This window comes from Schistocerca americana, chromosome 3 (assembly GCF_021461395.2).
Source record: "Schistocerca americana isolate TAMUIC-IGC-003095 chromosome 3, iqSchAmer2.1, whole genome shotgun sequence".
In the NCBI taxonomy this organism is placed as follows: Eukaryota; Metazoa; Arthropoda; class Insecta; order Orthoptera; family Acrididae; genus Schistocerca; species Schistocerca americana.
Genome location: NC_060121.1, coordinates 39,793,978 through 39,816,572, shown reverse-complemented (window position 1 = coordinate 39,816,572; position 22,595 = coordinate 39,793,978). Strand labels below are relative to the sequence as shown.

General features: G+C 42.6%; 1 protein-coding gene across 1 annotated transcript in view; it reads right to left on the bottom strand.

Moving 5' to 3' along the window:
- The window catches only part of LOC124605305 (F-actin-uncapping protein LRRC16A), a 528,830-nt gene that overhangs the window by 279,638 nt on the left and 226,597 nt on the right, over window positions 1-22,595 (bottom strand). Inside the window, exons 6-7 of the mRNA XM_047136886.1 lie at window positions 3,527-3,695; window positions 2,556-2,629 (exon numbers count right to left, since the gene is read on the bottom strand). Of these exons, the coding sequence (XP_046992842.1) occupies window positions 2,556-2,629; window positions 3,527-3,695 (243 nt within the window). The remainder of the gene's footprint in view (window positions 1-2,555; window positions 2,630-3,526; window positions 3,696-22,595) is intronic.

The window sequence follows — 22,595 nt, the reverse complement described above, 5'->3', positions numbered from 1 at the left end:
TACCCTCCCAAAATGGCAAAACCCTACTCTGATTCATGTTCATTGTTGATATCTTCATGATCTGGACTCCAGGTCAAAATACCCATCTTCATTCCTTCACAACCTCAACAACTTCTCTCCCAACTGCTTCACCTGTTCCTCCTCAACCCAGTGTCCCAGCTTGCTAGACATAGACCGCCTCCTCTCTGCTTGCTCCATCTGCACCTCTGTCCACATTAAACCCACCAACCACCAACAGTACTTACATTTCAACAGCAATCATCTCTTTCACACCAAAAAAATCCCTCCCATATAGACTGATCACCCTAGGATGGCGTACCTGCTGTGGTAAGAACTCCCTTGCTCACTATGCTGAGCCTTCACAGACAGGCACTATCCCCCACACCTAGCCTGCACACAGATCTCCCATGCCATTTCCCTTCCCACCATCAGGGGTCGGTCCATCTGTGAAAGCAGTCATGTCATTTACCAACTCTTCTGCAATCATTGCACAGCTTTTTATATTGGAAGTACTACCAACCAGCTGTCCACCAGAATGAACAGCACTGTCAAACTGTGCCAACAGCAAAGTAGACCACCCTGTGGCTCAACATGCAGCTTAGCACGACATGCTTGATTTCAATGGCTGCTTTCCTACTGGAGCCATCTGGATCCTCCCCTCTACCACCAGCTTTTCTGAACCGCGCAGATGGGTGTTATCCTTACAACACAGTCCCTGCTCCTGTAATTATCCTGGCTTCAACCTACAATAACATACTCTCCCACTCCCTCCACCAAAGGGTTTCCACCCCCTTTGTCCTATCATCTCCTCCCCATTCTTGTCTTCCAGCCTCTTTGGTTGCAACCCTCTGCTGATGCACCTGTCCATCTTTTCCAGCTCCTCTCCTTTTCACTCTCCTCTTTTCCCCCCACTTCCCTGCCCTACAACATGCTGATGCTACATCTGTTGGCATTCTAGACCCCGGCTGGTCCTGGCGAAGGTTCGAGTCCTCCCTCGGGCATGGGTGTGCGTGTGTTTGTCCTTAGGATAATTTAGTTTGTCCTTAGGATAATTTAGATTAAGTAGTGTGTAAGCTTAGGGAGTGATGACCTTAGCAGTTAAGTCCCATCAGATTTCACACACATTTTAACATTCTCGTCCCAGCACACTCTTCCAGACAACTCTCTTCTGCCCCCTCTACTCGTATACTATTATCCCTTCCCCTTCTGCATCTCCTCCAAATTGCTGCTGCCATTCCACATCACAAATGCATTCTGGCCAGAGCTGCCAGAGTTGGCAGCCATGTGTGCGTGAGATGTACTTGCTTGTTCATATGAATTGTGTATTCCTCCGTTTCTCTTTTGCTGGTGAAGGCTGTGGCCAAAAGCTTTGTGTTTAAGTGTCTTTTACTTGTGCCTGTCAGCAACTTAACGTGTCTTCTTTACAGTAAGTAGCAACCTACCTTTTTCTACATTGTTGGTGTTCACTGTATAGTTGAAGTGCTAAGTGGTTTTTTAGGCACACACAGAAAAATGAATGTGTTGTCAAGCTTCATACATGTCCCTCTTCAGAGCCGTATAGTACAGAACAAATACGCACACACACACACACACACACACACACACACACACACACACACATTTTTAGTACTTATGTTGTGAAATATTACAGTGGAAATACAAATTTATTACGTTAACCTCCAGTTACTGTCACAAAAGCATCACGCTGTTGCAGGTGAGAAGCTATATGACCAGTTATTGAAGCCTCTTAAAGCATACAAAACTAAAAATTAACATAGAAGATTGCAACAGATAAAATTTTTAGCCCTACTTTTCACTCATGAATTTTATTGTAAAACATTTATTTCAAGATTTCAATACTATACGAATCCCCCTGCAGTCATGGCACCAATGTGTCTGAACACATTGGGGCAAGAAGAATAACATAAAACTTTGTGGCCTGAATAAACAGTTGAAACTTAATTGTCATAATTTATTCTGCAAAAACAGCTACGGGAGCATCAGAACACCAAAGAATGAATGTATGCTGAGATTTGGATTTGGATATATATTTGTGTTTCCAGCAGTTGCTCTATAACCGAGGCATCTGAGAAAACCTCGAGAGCCAAAATGGCAACTGGTAATTATCATACAGAGAATACCTACTACAAAAATATACATACTCTTCCCAAGTTCTGTTTTGGCATATGACTCAATCATCATAAATTACTGAAGCAAGATAATTCAGCTGCAGAGGAATTGTACAAATATACTGAAACAGAAGTGAAGATTCTGAAAGAGAACTCAACTCCCAGGAAAAGTTGTTACACTACATTCCAGCTGATCCCTGCACAGCTCTCCTTACAGGCATCACCAGTGTACTATAACGCAGAAGGAGAAAACATTCTGTAATGAGTCAGATAACAAACTGAATAGCAATGGGGTTAAGTGTTGGTCTCAAAAACAAGTACTTTGCCCCCAAATTTTTCACCAACTTTTGTTCTCTACCATACAATACTGAAGCATTCCGCCCACACATTCTGTCATTATTGTGCAAACTGAAATGTGATACTTACTTTGGATCTAGGTGGTCGAAGTCCCTCAGACATAATTCTCGTGTGTCGTGAGAGAGGTATATTGTGTCCACGTCCTACGGAAAGGACAATTATACATTTTATGAAAATGCAAACATAAACAGTTATGTGACCAATCAGATTTTCTCAGTGTGAATGATTAATGGTGTTCTTTATAGTGTTGTGTCAAGTTGCTACTTCCATTATTATGCACAGTGTTCTGATGATTGACCAATTCACTCATATGACAAGATCAATATTGTGGTGCAAACATCAACTTTTTGGGACAGCAGACCTAAAGACTACGTTGAAATGACGATATCAAAGAACCTAGTAAAATGGGACAGAGATTTCAAATTAACCACAGCTTTGGACCTTGCACTCAATTAAGGTCTTGTGGATTGTATCATCCACCACAGATGGAATATACAGAGAACGTGCATTTTGTGGAATAACAGTGTGGGCTCTGAATAAAAAATTAATATCAGAGGGTGTAGAGAGCATTGGGAACCAAACTCTGCTATAAACAGTTGTGTAGTAATACTTCACAGTCTCATTGGAGTAACAAGCACTCATTACACAACTCACGGCAGCTGATGGAACGACCAGGTCAATCAGCAAAATATTTTGTATAAAATGGAATCAGCAACTTTGATGAACACTTGAAAACACATCAATAATAAAAAATAACATTCTGTTATCAAGATAATAGTCTAAACACGTACATAGTTAAGTAGTACACTACTAATGCCAACTCAGCACTCAACAAGAAAAAAGGATACGTAAACAGACATCAAAATTTTTATCTGTAATTAATGACTTCCTTTAACATACAATTACAACTGCGTCTTGACAACTGAATGACATGACGAAAAATAAATGATAAGGTAAAAGCTAATATAATAAGAAGACACGGTAACAGTGCATCTTTATGCTAGTTCCATCATAGTAAAGTGAAGTAAAACAAAACATACCCAGGACACCTCCTCCCGATAAGGCATATTGTGGTAATCACACATGCAAGCATACTGTGTGGAGAAGCCACCGCATGGACCAACAGCTGTGGCACGCCCATCGCTGGGACTATCTTGCAGGTACTGGTTTCGTGACTCTGGCACCACTTCTATCCTCCTGATAATATGCCTTTAATGAAAAAAAGCCTGTTAACAGTAAGAATATATGATACTGCTTACAAACTGAAGTAGATGATTCTCATCTATTTACCGACTTTAAATTAGCTATTAACTTTTTAGGCTTTTTGGTCAAATTAGTCAGCAAAATTTTATACCAAATTAATTGAATGCTGCTCAGATTATTATTATTTGTCTTTTCATATTACTATTAACATACTCTGTTTATCTTTTTCTAGGTTTTGTCAATAATGTTTCAACTTCTTTATATATTGGATGTAGTTCCCTTTCCTTTTGTACCAAGGTGCACCATGGTGCATCTTTCCCAGCCCTCCTAAATATCATAACAGTATTGTGAAATCTAAAGTGAATCGAACACTGCTTTGAATTTTATTTACTTGTGCTCCATATGTCCATCCCTTGCATTGAATATTTGATGTTGACTGCTCAGATACTACACAGTTTGCTTCCTCTCACTCTTGTTACACTTTTTTTTTCTCTTACTTTTCTTAACATTCCTTATAGCAGCTGTAGTAACTCATTTTATAAGAGCCTTATTTTTGCTGTTACCCTCTTCTAAGTGAACTGATGTGAGAAGCTTAGATCTGTTTGTTACTAGATCAAAGACATTGCTCATATGAGTCTGTTCTATTGCTCACTTCTCAAAGTACAGTGGGGGAGGGGAGGGAAGTAATCTCTGCCCCCTGTAACAGTTCTAACCATATGATTCTTCCACTCTGTAGCTCGTAAGCGAAGTCTCACCCTATCACAATAGCACGTCCAGGAAACTTAATCTCAATATTCCACAAGTTCTCTCTGAAACATTCAGTCTCTGTAGCTCCAAATGAAAATTACCTATAAGATTCGACTACCATGTTTGAGACATCTTTGATGCTTACCTATACACAGATTATTTCATATTCAGAATCTGTAATAACTGAAATAAAGGGTGCATACGCAGACATGGAAAAAATTCCCAGATTTCTACCGGATTTCCCAATTAAAAATACACTTTCTCCCTGGTGAAAAAAATACTTTTTCCCTGTTAACTGACAGTATATTTTCTCTCGGAACTGTATAACTTATCAATCCTTTGAATACTACTATACTCTGTGTTCCGCATTATGGTAGGTCTTGTCATCAGGGAAGCGAGGTCCACCACATGAGCGTCTAGGGAAGTGATTCCTGTTGCCTTCCACTGATGATGATGAAATGATAATGAGGACAACACAACACACAGTTCCTGAGCGGAGAAAATCTCCAACTCAGCCGGAAATCAAACCCGGGACCCTTGGTGCGATAGACCGCCGCGCTGACCACTTAGCTATCGGGGAGGACAATCCTTTGAATGGTTATGGTTTCACACATCGGCGTTGAATTTCCCGGTGATTTATAAAACGAAACTCGGGGAAAAAACACATTTTGGAAAGATCTTTAATTAACAGCAACATGTACGGTGCATATTTTCAAATTACGAAAGCATAAATTCGAATTCCCCCAAACAAGTGCATATTACTTTCCAAAGCATTGAAATCAAGATTGCGATGTGCTTTTGTAAGCAGTTATAGCTCACGTCACGTGATCTCGCCAGCCTATAACAGCGGATATTCAAAGCTTAGGACACGTGATGTAGTCTGCCAATAGCAACTTCACTGTTAAGCAGACCGAACACACAAACAAGGAAAGTTAACGGTTTAAATTAATACATATAGTGTTGCTAAAAGAAAAGCACAGCTTTCACATATAATATTGGTCTCTAAGGTCAATACACTGCAAGAGAAACTAATTTTTCACACATAATGTTGGTCTTTTACGCGCGTCTTACACTGCAAGATATATAACAAAAATGTGGCAGTAAAATTTTTAATAACGACATAAATGTCTAATCTTCTGGGCTCAAAATTCTTCTACATGGTTCGTCATCAATGAGTTGATTTTTAAATGAGATTCATACACACTGTGATTTAAGAAATTCATCATATATTCTCGCACATAGTTCAACTTGCGTCTAAGGAAATTTACTCTGAAAGAAATGCTTTTCAAACAATTATTCACAATATTTTCCCGCAACCTGTTAGAAATAGGTTTGTTTCAGCAGTTGCCAGAGAGCGCCAGATAATAGGCGCCACCACGCTTACACAGCTACGATGACGTAGGAGGCCCATATGCTCGTACGTGTAAAATATTAAAAGATTTTACATTATGTCATTAAAGAAACCAGACATCAGAGGATACTCGAAGAGCATCAGAATTTCGTGACCCATACTAAAATGTGCAGATCTGAAGTGCACATTCGTATGTCCAGATTCCCAGTGAAGTGGGCCTCGACCTCATATTAAGCTTTTCAATGTGGCTTTCGGGATGTAAATTTCGTTGGAGTACCAGTACTGTGTTATTTCATGTTTGGTTCTTTATTATGGCATAATGCCATATGTGCTAGAAGATGAAAACATGCACTTGAAATGCAGCGAACAGTTGAAACTAGCCAACGGTGTGGAACACTTCATTACAAATATACTGACTGCCTCGGCGGAAAAGATTAATAAAAGAAAATTTCTTCAGCAAACCGACAAAAATAACTTCATTGTTCTGCAAGGCAATTAATGCTTGGCAGTCACAAAGATGGAAATAAATAAAATCTGAAACTAATAACATATCTTAGCCTTCCATAACTATGTGTATGTATTTTAATTCACTTTCTAGCTCTTAGCCATAGAAATCCGTTTTGTTTTCATTTCATGTGAGAGCAGGAAATGAACAGGAAACAGCAAAATCACTAAATGTAAACACGGGTGACATGGAGACTACCCACTTTCCCACTATAACTCAAACTACTCTGCGCATCAGGCCCGGATCAACGATATTTCCGAACTGGGGCAATACTAGATAGTGGCGCCGCTGCCCTTTTCCCTCCCCCCTCCCCTCCCCAGAGCATTTGAAATAGGACATCAAAATTTTTTTTCTAAATCGAATTTTCAGAAATATGTTCATTTTGTAGTGCACATCTTTCTGAAGATGTCTGATGCGTAAAACACATGTATTCGAGGAAAGACATGTTATTCGATCTTAAGTGTGCCAAAGTACAATGCCATGCCTCTTCACACAGCATTCTTCTATAGCACATCACTGTATTTCGCTCTGTGGAATTGAAACATGTATACTTTGTAATGGATGCCTTCAAACTATACTCAGGACAGTGGAAATTAAAATGTCCTGTGGTGCGTCTCTTGCTTCACGTCGACCAGCTTGATATCCTGCCTTTTTATTTTATTTTTTTTTATGTTAAAAAAGAACTCTTCAGAAAATCTGCACTCCTTATTCCCTATTAGCTAACAACTTAGTGCTTTGTGTGACATAAAAATAAACATGGGATACTGAAGCCAGTAAAGACAAGAAACAAGCAAGACAGTACACATTTCTTCAATCCTTAGCTCCTAGAATTTTATTCCTCTACTCTTGCTACAGCTTTAAATAGTGTGCTTACCTTTCTCCAAAAGAATCTATTACTTCACCAAAGTTCGTAAAACGTTTTGCTACATGAAAAATCGAAATGTCACTTTCTAATGCTGAAGAAGCTGTTGATACAAAAAAGGCCCAAGACCGGTGTGACTTCTCGATCTGATTATGTGCATTTTGTCACTGTCTGCTAGATAAAACAGAACAGGCCTACCTGTTTTGTTGCAACAATTGTAACACACACCAAATAAGAGAGATTGTTTTGGCACAAATGGTCATTTTTTATAACATGACAGAATATAATTCATGAAGTACCAATATCAAATGCCTATTGGATCTACTACAATCAAAAAGCTTTAGGTTAGGAAATAGTTTCACACTTCATTCATACGCTCCAGTTTCTCAGGCACGAGATCGAAAAGTAGTAGTACGAAATTTTTATACAAATTGGGAATCATCATATTCTTCCATAATATGTGTGATGACCCATTTCTTCTCCTTCCTCGTTCTAACAAACAGTCTTGTCATCACTAATTCTGTAACTATTCCTGCCAATGTCAAAGCTTATTCGCCGGTTAACTTCACTAGCTCTACCAGAATCACCTGTGTAGTTATCCCGTGATTTTTCTCCGGCTAGGCATTGTTACATGTTCGTACAACACATTTTCCGCGCTACTTCTAGAATAGAACTTAAAATGGCTGCCAGCTGGGGACCTTACAACTGGCCCTTACTAGTATAGCAATCTGGCCAAAAATTTTCTGTCAAAATTTCATTTTCGTGGATACACCGAGAAGATAACACATAATCTTTCTTACCTGTTATTCCTGTTAGTCTTTTATTTCCACTCTGGTAGTCTGAATCTATGGATTTTGCTAGTAATTACAACAATGCTCATCATTCACAAACCCAATCAACCACATAATGAGACAGCAGCTGGCATTCATCCGTTTGGCTTTACTCCACTCAGCTCGTATGGCCCCTTTTGTCTGCAGGGAAGTTTGTTTCTAGATGCGACAAGGATTCCCTTGACAGAGACATCACGTACACTATGCACACATTTACAAATAAACTTATGATTCATTCAGAAATCAACTTAGAATGTGTTCAAATATCGACAGGGTTGCTTTTCAAAGTCATATGAACAATCGATAGACCAACGCTGAATGATGGGCGCTTTGCGAAAGAAGGTTATTTTTTCCTCAAGAAAATGAATTTCACCCCTCCCCCTCCTAGATCCGGGCCTGCTGCGCATGCACGATTCCGACAGGTTGGCCCCCGGTAAATTTTTTCCCAGTAGCATCTACCTGTGACTGCTTACACAGTCAACAGCCACATTTCTGTAAAAAGAAACGGGAGAAGGTACTAATCAACTTGGTATGTGCATCATCCCGCTAGTAAAACAAATTTAATGTAAACAGTTGTGACATCATGCTCATCGGAGCCAATTTGTTGTTACGAAGCATTACTTAGTCTTCTTAAAGCCTTTGACACATTTTGCTGTTGGCAGACACTTGTATGCGCACTGCGATTTGTTGTTGAATATGGCGCATTTCCTTCGCAACTGAAGTTTTATTTTCGTTTTTTCTCTTGTTCATGTTTTATTGCTACAGTATTACTCTGCAGTAGTGGGATACAGAAATATCCTTTCTTAGAATATCGGTTCTTACAAGTCAAAATTGCAAAAACTTAACTGAAAAACAAAAACAATGAAAAATTCCCAGTTTTCTCCCAGATGAAAAAGTTCATGGATTTTTCCCGGGTCTCCCAGTTGTCCCATGTCGTATACACCCTGAAATAGATATTATGCATTTCTTCCACCACTTACATACAACCTAGGCTTTCAATATACAGGCTGTTCATTTTTAACTGAAGACATCGACATATCTCAAAACTACATAACTGATAAAAAAAATTATAACTCCAATTTGTTTGTCTTTGAGGGGAGGGGCGACATGACACCACACTCAGCCTTCAACCCAACCTGTGCATGGCTGGCAGGGCTACTTTGACATCTTCAATGGGAACCCCATTTTGCCGGTTATGATTCTACAGTAAAATCTACATTCGTTTCATGTGATGCATTTTCTTCATTTCACCACCATAATTTACTACATGCTACTCAACAGTCCTTGAATATTCAGTGACACATGGGACCCCACCTGCATGCTGAGAGGACAGGACAGGCCAGTATTTGACAACTTCTAAATGGAAACCACATTCGCAATGTTGTATTATTCTGATTTATCAAATGGATAACTGAGACCCGAGTTTCTCCTGGCGTACACAACTTTCAACTGACTTCCGGGAATTCAGCCAGGTAACACTTTCAGCAACCGCCGATATTTCGGCGGGAGAACACCCCGCCATTTTCAAGGCAAACTGCAACGGACAGGGGGCGTACATGCAAATTTAAAACCTCTGTTCTCGGACTGAAACAGGAAAGATAACACACACACTGAACACTAATACCACCAAAGATGACCAAAGTCAGAGCTATCGACAGTGAGACTATGAATTCACAGGTGAGGTAGCGTTGACTCTGTCCATCTGTTTTTTGACAAGGGAGAGAGCCGGATTCCAAACAGAGTTTAAGCAGAAACCTCCATCCCTGTTAACGAGGTTGCTCGCTAATTTAATCTCAACTGCCTCCCTAATAACACTGTCCCAATAGCTGGACGTGCATGCCAATATCTCGGTGTTATTATAACACGGGGTGACCAGTATCCAAGCAATGTTTGGCAATAGCAGATCTATTTGGCTGCTGTAATCGTGTGTGCTATCAAACCTTCATTTGGATCGGACTTCCTTAGCTCTTGTGCAAAAAGGTTTAAAGTATACGGCTGCATCCATTTTCAATATGCTACCACTCAAATTCAAAAATGTTAGCAGTAATCCATGTGCTTTCAAATCGAAACTGAAGAGTTTCCTCATGGGTCACTCCTCCTATTCTGTTGAAGAGTTCCTTGAAAAAATTAAGCTGATTCTTATTGTATTGTTGATTGCGTTTACTTAAACTTATGGACTGACCTTTTTCGGGTTTCATAAACTTTTGTTTTTATCTGTTATTACTTTTATATTGTAATTTCATGTACTGACACGTTCCACGACCTTGGAGATTTGCTCCTCAATTTGGTCCTACGGAACTTGACATTTAAATAAATAAATAAATAAAATCAGTTCTCTGTAGTACGCGCTCTATGCTACACGTAATGTGTATACGCTGCGTCATAGTAAGTGACGGAAGTGCGAGAGATTGTTTATTGTCATAATTACCACACACGCTCTTCACTATCCACAGATTAATAAGCTGCAAGATAAGCTAAGCTTTCACATATAATGTTGATCTTTTTTGCATGTGTTACACTTTAAGATACATCACAGAAATTTGTCAGCAAAATGTTTAATGATGATGTGTCTGATCTTCTGGGCTAGAAATTCTTCTAAATGGCTCGTCCTCAAAGACTTGATTTTTAAATGAGAGCAAACACTCTGTGATTTAAGAAATTCATCGTTCATTCTCGCACACAGTTCATCTTGCGTAAAAGGAAATGTACTTTGAAAGTAAGTCTAACCACCATTCGCAATATTTTCCCGCGACATGTTAAAAATAGGTTCGTTTCAGCAGTTGCCAGAGAGTGCCAGATAACTGGCGTCATCATGCTCGTGCAGCTATGCCGACGTAGAAAGCCCATATGTTCGTACATGTAAAACATTAAAAGATCTTACGTTATGTCATAAAATAACCAAGACATCAGAGGATACTCAAAGAGCATCGAACGTTCGTGAACCATACTAAAATGCATAATTTGGCTTATAGTGCACATTCGCATGTCAAGGTTCCCAGTGAAGTAGGCCCTGACCTGATATTAATCTTTTCAGAGTGGGTTCCGGGGTGTAAATTTTCTTGGAGTACCAGTACCGTATTATCTCATGTTTGGTTCTTCATTATGGCATAATGTCCATACGTGTTAGAAGATGAAAACGTCATGTGAAATGCAGTGAACAGTTGAAACTAGGCAGCTGCGTGGAATTAAAAACTTCGTTTCAAATAAATAATGCCTCAGCAGAAAAAATTAATAAAAGCCAAATTTCTTTAGCAAATCGACAAAAATAACTTCATTGTCCAGCAAAGCGATTAATGCTTTACTGACAGGAAGGTGGAAATAACATCTGAAACTAATAACATTTTAGCCCCCCATAATTTTGTGAATGTTTTTTAACTCACTTGATAGCTCCCAGCCACAGAAATCCGTTTTGTTTTCATTCGACGTGAGAGCAGTAAAGGAAGTGGAAATAGCAAAATCACTACACGTAGTCCGCCCCTGGTAGCTGAGTAGTTAGCGCGACGGAATGTCCTACCTAATGGCCCGAGTTCAATTCCCGGCTAGGTCGGAGATTTTTCTCCGCTCAGGGACTGGGTGTTGTGTTGTCCTTATCATCTTCATTTCATTCCCATCGACATGCAAGTTGCCGAAGTGGCGTCAACTCGAAAGACTTGCACCAGGCGAATGGTCTACCCGACGGCAGGCCCTAGCCACACGACATTTCCATTACTACAGGTATACATGGGTCACGTGGAGACTACCCACCTCCCCACTACAATCAAGACTGCTCTGCGCATCTGCCCCGGGATCTACGATATTTCCGAGCCCCCTCCCCCTCCAAGCGTTTGAGACAGGACGCTGAAAATTTAAAAAAATTGTCTTTTCAGAAAATGTTCATTTTGTAGCACACATCTTTCCCAACAGTCTGCTACATAAAACATATATATTCGAGAAAATGAAAGACATGTTATCTGGTCTTAAGTGTGCCTAAGCGGCAGTGACATGCCTCTTAATACAGCATTTTTCTAATGCACGTCACTGTATTTGCTCTATGGCACTCAAACGTGTATATTTTGTAATGGATGCCATCAAATTATATTCACGACAATGGAAATTAAAATGTCCCGTGGTGCCTCTCCTGCTCCCAGTTGGCTGGTTTGACATACTGCCTATTACCTAAAAACTTGCTGTTTTGTGCGACATAAAATTAAATACAGGATACATAAAATCGTTTTCTTCTCTCTGATTATGCTGCAGCTTTACATGGCTTGCTTTCCTTTCTGCTGTTGTTGTTGTTGTTGTTGTGGTCTTCAGTCCTGAGACTGGTTTGATGTAGCTCTCCATGCTACTCTATCCTGTGCAAACTACTTCATCTCCCAGTACCTACTGCAACCTACATCCTTCTGAATCTGTATAGTGTATTCATCTCTTGGTCTCCCTCTATGATGTTTACCCTCCACACTGCCCTCCAGTACTAAATTGGTGATCCCTTGATCCCTCAAAACATGTCCTACCAACCTATCCCTTCTTCTACTCAAGTTGTGCCACAAAATCCTCTTCTCCCCAAATCTATTCAATACCTCCTCATTAGTTATGTGATCTACCCATCTAATCTTCAGCGTTCTTCTGTAGCACCACATTTCGAATGCTTCTATTCTCTTCCTGTCCAAACTATTTATCGTCCACGTTTCACTTCCATACATGGCTACACCCCATACAAATACGTTCAGAAACGACTTCCTGACACTTAAATCTATACTCAATGTTAACAAATTTCTCTTCTTCAGAAACGCTTTCCTTGCCATTGCCAGTTCACATTTTATATCCTCTCTCTACTTCGACCATCATCAGTTATTTTGCTCCCCAAATAGCAAAACTCCTTTACTACTTTAAGTGTCTCATTTCCTAATCTAATTCCCTCAGCATCATCCGACTTAATTCGACTACATTCCATTATCCTCGTTTTGTTTTTGTTGATGTTCATCTTATACCCTCCTTTCATGACACTGTCCATTCCGTTCAACTGCTCTTCCAAGTCCTTTGCTGTATCTGACAGAATTACAATGTCATCGGCGAACCTCAAAGTTTTTATTTCTTCTTCATGGATTTTAAGACCTACTCCGTATATTTCTTTTGTTTCCTTCACTGCTTGCTCAATATACAGATTGAATAACATCGGGGAGAGACCACAACCCTGTCTCACTCCCTTCCCAACCACTGCTTCCCTTTCATGCCCCTCAACTCTTATAACTGCCATCAGGTTTCTGTACAAATTGTAAATAGCCTTTTGCTCCCTGTATTTTACCCCTGCCAACTTTAGAATTTGAAAGAGAGTATTCCAGTCAACATTGTCAAAAGCTTTCTCTAAGTCTACAAATGCTAGAAATGTAGGTTTGCCTTTCCTTAATCTAGTTCTAAGATAAGTCGTAGGATCAGTATGGCCTCACGTGTTCCAGTATTTCTACGGAATTCAAACTGATCTCCCCCGAGGTCGGCTTCTACCAGTTTTTCCATTCGTCTGTTAAGAAATTGTGTTAGTATTTTGCAGCTGTGACTTATTAAACTGATAGTTCGATAAATTTAACATCTGTCAACACCTGCTTTCTTTGGTATTGGAATTATTATATTCTTCTTGAAGTCTGAGGGTATTTCGCCTGTCTCATACATCTTGCTCACCAGATGGTAGAGCTTTGTCAGGACTGGCTCCCCCAAGGCCGTCTGTAGTTCCAATGGAATGTTGTCTACTCCGGGGGCCTTGTTTCGACTCAGGTCTTTCAGTGCTCTGTCAAACTCTTCACGCAGTATCATATCTCCCATTTCATCTTCATCTACATCCTCTTCCGTTTCTATAATATTGTCCTCAAGTACATCGCCCTAGTATAGACCCTCTATATACTCCTTCCACCTTTCTGCTTTCCCTTCTTTGCTTAGAACTGGGTTTCCATCTGAGCTCTTGATATTCATACAAGTGGTTCTCTTTTCTCCAAAGGTCTCTTTAATTTTCCTGCAGGCAGTATCTATCTTACTATCTTACCCATATTGAGATAAGCTTCTACATCCTTACATTTGTCCTCTAGCCTTTCTACTAAAGAATCTATTACCCTATCAAAGTTTGTCAAACGTTTTGCTATATGAAACACCAAAATGTCGTTGTCTAATACTGAAAAGTTGTTAATATAAATAGTATTCAAGACTGGTGTGATTTTTCGATTTGATTACGTCTATGTTGTCACTGTCTGCTTGATGAAGCGAAACAGGCCTGTCTAATATTGCAGCAATTGTTAACACACACCAAATAAACGAGACTTATTTTGTCACAAATGGTCAGTTTTATAGCTCGGCAGAACATAATTCACGAAGCACCTCACCCTATTAGGCCTACTAAAAGCCAAAAGCTTTATGTCAGGTAAAAATTTCACACTTCATTCATACGTTCCAGTTTCTCAAGCACGAGATCGAAAAGTAGTAGTAGGAAATTTTCTTACAAATTTGGAATCGTCATATTCTTCCATAATTTGTGTGATGTCCCCGTTTCTTCTCCTTCCTCATTTCAACAAAATCTTGTCATCACTAATTCTGTACTATTCCGGTTTAGTTATCCCGCGTTTATTCTTTGCTTAGGCGTAATTACATGTACGTACAATGCGTTTTCCATGCTACTCCCAAAACTGCCAGTCGGGGACTGTACAACTGGCTCTTACTCGTGCCGTGATCTGGCCAAAACTTTTGTCAAAATTTCATTTTCTTGGATACACCAAGTAATCTTTCTTATCTGTTATTCCTGTTAGTCGTTTATTTCCACTCTGGTAGTCAATCTATGGAATTTGCTAGTAATTATGACAAAGCTGATCATTCACAAACCCCGTCAACCACATAACAAACAGTAATTGGCATTCATCCGTCGGCTTTATCCAACTCAGTTCGTATAGCCCCATCCCCTTTTGTCTGCAGGAAAGTTTATTTCTAGATGCGATTGGAATTACTCTGGCAGAGACATCATGTACACTACACACGCATTCAATAATCAATTTATGATTCATTCAGAAAGAATGTGTTCAAAAACATTAAAAAACCAACACAGGGATTCGTTTCAAAATCATATGAATAATCGATGGACCAACGCGTGCTAGATGCTAGGCTTCGTGAGATAAGGTCCCCCCCCCCCCCCCCCCCCCTCAAGAATATGAATTTCGCGCCCCTCCCCAGCTCTGAAATTGCCGCCCAGGCCAGATACCACGTTTCGCATACTGCACATGTATGCATCTGGCAGCTTGGGAGCGCCAGTAAAATTTTTTTGAGTAGCATTTGGCTGTTTGATGCTACTACTGTTTATACAGCTAACAGCCACACTTCTATAGTCAGAAGCAGAAGAAGGTACTACACATACGTGACTCAACTGCGCATGTGTCCGCTAACAACTGTTCGAACGAATCTAATGTACACAGTTGTGACGTCAAGCTCATCGGAGGCAATTTGTTGTTATGAAGCACTGCATAGTCTTTCCAAAGCCTTTGACACACTTTGCTGTTGGCAAACGCTTGTATGACCACTGTGTTTTGTTGTTGTGTGTGACACATTTCCTTCGCAACTGAAGTTTTATTTTCGTTTTTTTGTCTCGTTCATGTTTTATTGTTGCAGTGTTATTCAACAGTAGAGGGATACAGTAATATCCTTTGTTAGAGTGTCGGTTCTTACAAGTCAAAATTACAAAAATTTAACTCAATACTAAAACAAAGAAAAATTACCGGATTTCTCAAAAATTCCCAGTTTTCTCCTGGATCAAAAAATTCCAGGTTTTTTCGTGGATCTCCTGGGTCGTATACACCCTGTTATCATTTAGAGATACAGACATGCAAGTGGATAATGAATATAGCAACCACAGAAGAAAAAAATTGAAATGATCCTGATTTACGGCGAATGTAGGCGATGTGTTGAGGCTGCTGTTGCCTTGTATGCTGAGCGTTTTCCAGAGGAAGCTCACTCTCTTTCGTTCTTCTACAAGTTTGTGAATCCGTTTACATCTGATGGCAGCATACACATCGGCAAAAGGAAATGAAGCAAACAGGAGAAGCTAATGAGACAGCAGAGCACCACGACCCATAAACATGCGACCTGCAATTACACCACGATTCTGGTATGTCTGTCAAAATACTGCATCATCATAAGTACCATACATAGAATGTGTCACTGAATCATGAAGTTCATGGTGCCCATTTCCATAACCGGGTAATGTTTTGCGAATGGGAATACCAATAAACGCAAACAACCCCCACATTCTTCGCCAAGGTACTATTTTCCTATGAGTCTACATTCACAAACCAGGGTAGCGTTAGCCTGCACAACATGCATTACTGGCGTATAGGTAATCACCTCTGGTTATGGCAAGTTGGCCATCAATGTCTTGGGTTGGTTAACGTATGGTGTGGCATCGTGGGTAACAAACGCATTGGTCAGTATTTTATCGACCATTTCTGCAACAGGAACTACATGTGCTAGTGCAGGATGTTGCCCTGGGTGTCATTTCAGCACGACGGTTGCCCAGCGCATTAAGCAATTATTATAGACCGTGTTTACACTGCTTGTTGGGTCGACACAGGCTGCCCTTTTAATTGGCCCACTAGGTCGTTCGATTTCTTTCTGTGGGGATATTTAGAAGATAAGATGTACCAGCAAGTTCCAACAGCGCATGAAGACATACCAGACCGCATCAGAGACGCCTAGACTGACATTCCCACGGACAAGCTGCTGTCCTATGTACGGTCATTTGACAAGTGGATCACCAAGAGTATTCAAGTTGACAGTACTATGTTTGAACACTTCCTCTAATGTGAAAAGTAGGGTAGCGTTCGCCTCTAGCCATGACACAGTGGTGCGTCGATTACTCCCTGTTCAGTATATTGGAGGAATACAACATCATGAATGGGGTTGCTAATTTGAAGTTACTAAATACTTGCCTGTACTACCCTCGCCGCACGGAGATAGGGTTCCACGTGCCATTGAATATTTGAGGGGCACTGAGTAGCATGTAGTAAATAACGATTGTGTACCCATTTCTATTCCTCCGATTACGGTGCCATCTGTGGCAAAAGAAAGAAATTGCTTCAGACAACACATATGTAGATTCTGCAATGAAAAATTGGGGTTCCCACTTAAGATTTCAAAGTTGCCCCTTGCCACCTAGGTACAGGACGTGGTGGAGGGTCGGGTATGGTATCACTGGATGTCCTCCTCCGAGGCGAGCAAACTAGAATTATAACTTTTTTAATCCAATGTGTAGTTTAAGATATTTCAATGTCTTCAGTTAAAGTGAACACCCTGTGTATTCCAATTTAAATTTACTATTCACTTTCAATTTCACCCAAATTTATGTTCTTAATATTATGTAGGCATTATTGTGTTTAGTAAATGAGACTAATTCCAGAACTTTCTCATGAATCTTGCCACTAAGACCAGATTCTCTTTTTTCAACCTATCAAGATGAAAGTTTTCCTCTTGTACTAATGTGGCCCATCTGTCCTTGATTACAGCAGATAATTTATCTTAGACCTTGCAGAAGGATTCCTTTAACTCTCATGTGCACACTACATGTTTTCACTAAATACGTAACCACTAACTTTGTGTAGTGCACGCCTGATCTGTTTGTTTGGACGGAGAGGGGGTGTTGCTCTAAAATTCTCCACTGCTGTAAGTGCGCCGCACATGTGTAGTTACATCAACCACCAGTTGGTACCAGTGCGGGCCGGCCACTAGAGGACGCCTGTAGCTGATGCACCCACAGCAAGGTCTCCACCGCACCGTCTACCGGCGACTCGCGCATATGTATGCGCAGAGCAGCGTTGACTCAACTCGCACTATGTTCTGTTTCATTATACATGACCAGCTTCCATGTGACCAGTGTCAATGGCGGTAAGCCTAAACTCACATACGTTCAAGAATTCATTACCGATGCTGCAGCACCTGTGTCAACCTGTAGCCGGAGCACTTGGGGAAAAACTCGATAAACAACTTGGGAGAAGTCACAAACATTGGACTCGCACAGTTTAGGTCCACGTCCGTATCTTGAGCCGCGTATGACATACAGAAACGATTTTATCTCCTTCTGGCAAGCATTACAAGTAGTCCAGCACTCAGGGCTTGCCAAACGGGCGTGCTGGACAAAACAGAAAGGACAAGTTGGAAACAGAATGCTGATGCTGGCACAAAGATTGTGCTATCTGGAAAACTTCTTCCAATGGGGGCTTTTCACAGAGTAAAGTCCTCTGATGCATTTCCTTGTTTGGTTGCATGTTTTAAAGCCGGGAAAAGGGACCAAACTAATAAAACAATGCCACAAGTGTGAGAATAAAACAGACGAAACATATAACACAAAACGGAAAACGGAAAGAAAGAAAATGCCAAAAGAACGAAGGGAAGGCAACGGACACTAAAACGAACAAAAGAGGACAAGGAAACAACAGAGAGACGCTAGAAACAGAAGAGAGTAAAACATGAAAGCAGATTACAGTGGCTGTCCAATCACGAGAATAAAAAGGGAAGGCCAGCCACTCTGCAACACATTATAACCTCCACCCTAAAAGTACTAGGATGGAGGACACAGTGGGACAAAGGACATGCGCTAAAACCTACATAGAAGTATAAAACCCACTCTCAAAGATAAAATGTCAAACTAAAGCTGCTGTGGAGGCATTGTCGCCCAACACCAAAGGCAGGGTGCTGGGAAAGTTAAAAGTCTGACGCAGAGCGGACAAAAGTGGGCAGTCAAGCAAGAAAAGGACGACTGTCATTTGAGAACCACAGCAACACCGAGGTGGGTCCTCCCGACAGAGTAGGTAACCATACGTTAGCCACGTATGGACAATGGGGAGTCGGCGGAGGACAACTGATTCCCTGCGTGAGGCCTGCATGGTAGACATCCACACATTCATAATCTCCTTAATGACACGCAGTTTGTTATGCGTGCTGTTATGCCATTCCATCTCCCAAAGCCGGAAAAACCATGCGGTGTAAGACAGAACACAAGTCAGCTTCGGAGATGCCTATCTCCAGAAGCGGTTTCCGCGTTGCCTGTTTGGCCAGCCTGTCGGGAAGTTCGTTGCCGGGGATTCTGATGTGGCCTGGGGTCCACACAAACACCACAGAACGGCGGGACTGTTCCAGGGCATAGATGGACCCCTGAATGGACGCTACCAGACGGTGGCGAGGGTATCACTGGTCGATAGCATGTACGGTGCTCAATGAGTCAGTACATAGGAGAAATGACTCGCCAGGGCATGAGCGGATGTACTCAACAGCACGAGATACGGCTGCCAGCTCTGCAGCGAAAACACTGCGGCCAACTGGCACAAAGTGCTGCTCAATATGTCCTCCATGACTCAATATGTCCTCCATGAACATATGAGAAGCCTATGTGACCATCAGCCATTGAGCGGTCGGTGTAAACCACTTCAGAGCCCCGGAACAGGTCAAGAATCGTGAGGAAGTTTTTTTTTTTTGTGTGGGGTTTAAAGGCGCTCAACTACTGAGGTCATTAGCGCCCAGTCACAGTTATTAGAGCACATGGAATCTAGTAAAACTCAAGGGGAGGGGGAGACACCAGAAAGGCTTGACAAAGATGCAGATAAAATAAGTAAAAAAGTTAGATGTCTGCGGACAAGCCAGTCAAAGTTATAAAACGCAGAACACGAGCAGCTGCTCGAGCGTCGTCAGCTAAAATATCCGGTAAAGTAGATGGCAGGGACAGGACAACACGAGATTGACTAAAGCGGGGACATGACAATAAAACATGGCGCACCGTTAATGCCTGACCACAAGGGCACTGCGGGGCTGGGTCACCGGAGAGCAGGTAACGGTGGCTAAACCGGCAATGCCCAATCCGCAGCCTGGTCAGAAGGACCTCCTCTCGCCGAGATGGTCGGGAGGAGGTTGTCCAAGCAGTTGGGAGTGGTTTTACTGCCCGGAGCTTGTTTCCTTGGAGGGATGACCAAGCATCCCACCACGACACAAGCCTCTTACAAACATCCCCACGAACGTCAGATGACGGGACACAAGGGGAGGTTGGCCGAGGCAGGAGGACTGCAGCCTTGGCTGCAGCATCCGCAGCCTCATTCCCAGGCACTCCTACATGTCCGGGAACCCACAGAAAGCTGACAGGAGAACCATTATCAGCGAAAGAATGGAGGGACTGCTGTATCCATTGAACCAAGGGATGGACCGGATAGGGAGCTCCAAGGCTCTGAAGAGCACTGAGTGAGTCAGAGCAGAGTACATACGATGAATGGCGGTGGCGGCGGGCATACTGAACGGCCTGATGGAGAGCAAAAAGCTCGGCCGTAAAGCTGGAACATTGGTCGAAGAGCCGGTATTTAAAGGTGGCGGCCCCGACGACAAAGGCACAGCCGACACCATCGTCAGTTTTGGAGCCATCGGTGTAAATAAAGGCGTGACCGGCAAGTCGAGCACAAAGTTCGACAAACCGTGAGCAATACACTGCAGCCGGAGTACCCTCCTTTGGGAGTGAGCTGAGGTCGAGATAAATATGAACCGGAGCCTGGAGCCAAGGTGGTGTCGGGCTCTCACCCTCTCTGAAGGTGGGAGGGAGGGCAAAATCCAATTGTCGAAGCAGGCGACGGAAGCGGACTCCGGGGGGCAGCAGGGCAGACACATACAACCCGTACTGACGGTCGAGAGAATCGGCGAAGAAGGACTGGTAAGAGGGGTGGTCGGGCATAGACAACAGCCGGCAGGCATACCGACACAGCAGTACGTCGCGCCGGTAGGTCACTGGTAATTCGGCAGCTTCAGCATAAAGACTCTCCACAGGACTAGTGTAGAAGGCTCCGGTCGCAAGATGTAACCCCCGATGGTGGATGGAGTTGAGACGGCGTAAGAGGGATGGCCGAGCAGACGAGTAGACAAAGCTCCCATAATCCAGCTTCGATCGGACTATGGACCGATACAAGCGAAGCAGGACAGTGCGATCCGCTCCCCAAGATGAACCACTAAGAACTCTGAGGACATTAAGGGAACGTGTACAACGGGCCGCCAAATAAGAGACATGCGGAGACCAACACAGTTTCCTGTCCAACGTGAGCCATAGAAACTTAGTTGTTTCCACGAATGGGAGAACAACAGGACCGAGATGTAAGGATGGCGGAAGGAACGCTTTATATAGCCAAAAGTTGATACAAACTGTCTTCTCTTCAGAGAACCGGAAGCCATTTGCCACGCTCCGTGAGTATAGGCTGTCTAGACAACGCTGAAGGCAGCGCTCCAGGAGGCATATTCTCTGGGCACTGCAGTAGATCATGAAGTCATCGACAAAGAGAGAGCCTGAGATATTAGGTGGAATGTAATCCATAATTGAATTGATCGCGATGGCAAAAAGGGCTACGCTCAAGACGGAGCTCTGAGGCACTCCGTTCTCCTGGAGGAAGACGTCAGACAATACGGAACCCACACGTACCCTAAACTTTCGATCCGTTAAAAAGCAATCAATAAAAAGGGGCAGGTGACCGCGTAGGCCCCACCTGTGCATAGTGCGGAGGATACCTCCTCTCCAACAGGTATCATAAGCCTTCTCCAAATCGAAGAACACGGCTACCGTTTGGTGCCTTCGCAAAAAGTTGTTCATGATGAATGTCGACAAGGTCACAAGGTGGTCAACAGCGGAGTGGCGGCGCCGAAAGCCACATTGGACATTGGTAAGTAGCCGTAGAGATTCAAGAATCCAAAGTAACCGAGCATGAACCATGCGCTCCATCACCTTACAGACACAGCTTGTAAGAGAAATGGGGCGGTAACTAGAAGGAAGGTGTCTATCCTTCCCGGGTTTGGGTATAGGAACAACGACGGCGTCACGCCAACGCATGGGGACCTGACCTTCGGTCCAGACGCGACTGTAGGTACGAAGAAGGAAGCTTTTGCCCGCCGGAGAAAGGTGTGCCAGCATCTGAACGTGAATGGCATCTGGACCCGGAGCAGAGGACCGGGACAGTGCAAGCGCACGTTCGAGTTCCCACATAGTAAAGGGGGCATTATAAGTTTCCAGATTCAGCGAGTGGAAGGAAGGTCGCCGAGCCTCTTCTGCCTCTTTCCTGGGAAGGAAGGCAGGGTGGTAATGGGCGGAGCTTGAAACCGCCGCGAAAAACCGGCCGAAGGCGTTGGAGACAGCCACAGGATCAACGAGGACCTCATTACCTGAGGTCAGGCCAGGTACCGAGGAGTGGGCCTTAATGCCCGACAGCCGGCGCAGGCCACCCCATACGACAGAAGAGGGAGTAAAACCGTTAAAGTAGTTGGTGAAAGAGGCCCAACAAGCTTTTTTGCTGTCTTTGATGACTCTACGGCATTGCGCTCGGAGTCGTTTGTATCCAATACAATTCGCCAACGTAGGATGGCGGCGAAAGGTGCGTAAAGCACGTCGTCGAGCACGGATAGCGTCTCTACAAGCCTCGTTCCACCAGGGGACGGAAAAGCGACGTGAAGAAGAGGTAGTACGAGGAATGGAACGTTCGGCAGCATTGATGATAACAGCCGTGAGGTATTCGACCTGACTGTCACAACTGAGAAAATTGTGATCCGGAAAGGTCGCCAGGGAGGAGTAAAGTCCCCAGTCAGCTTTCGGTATGTTCCA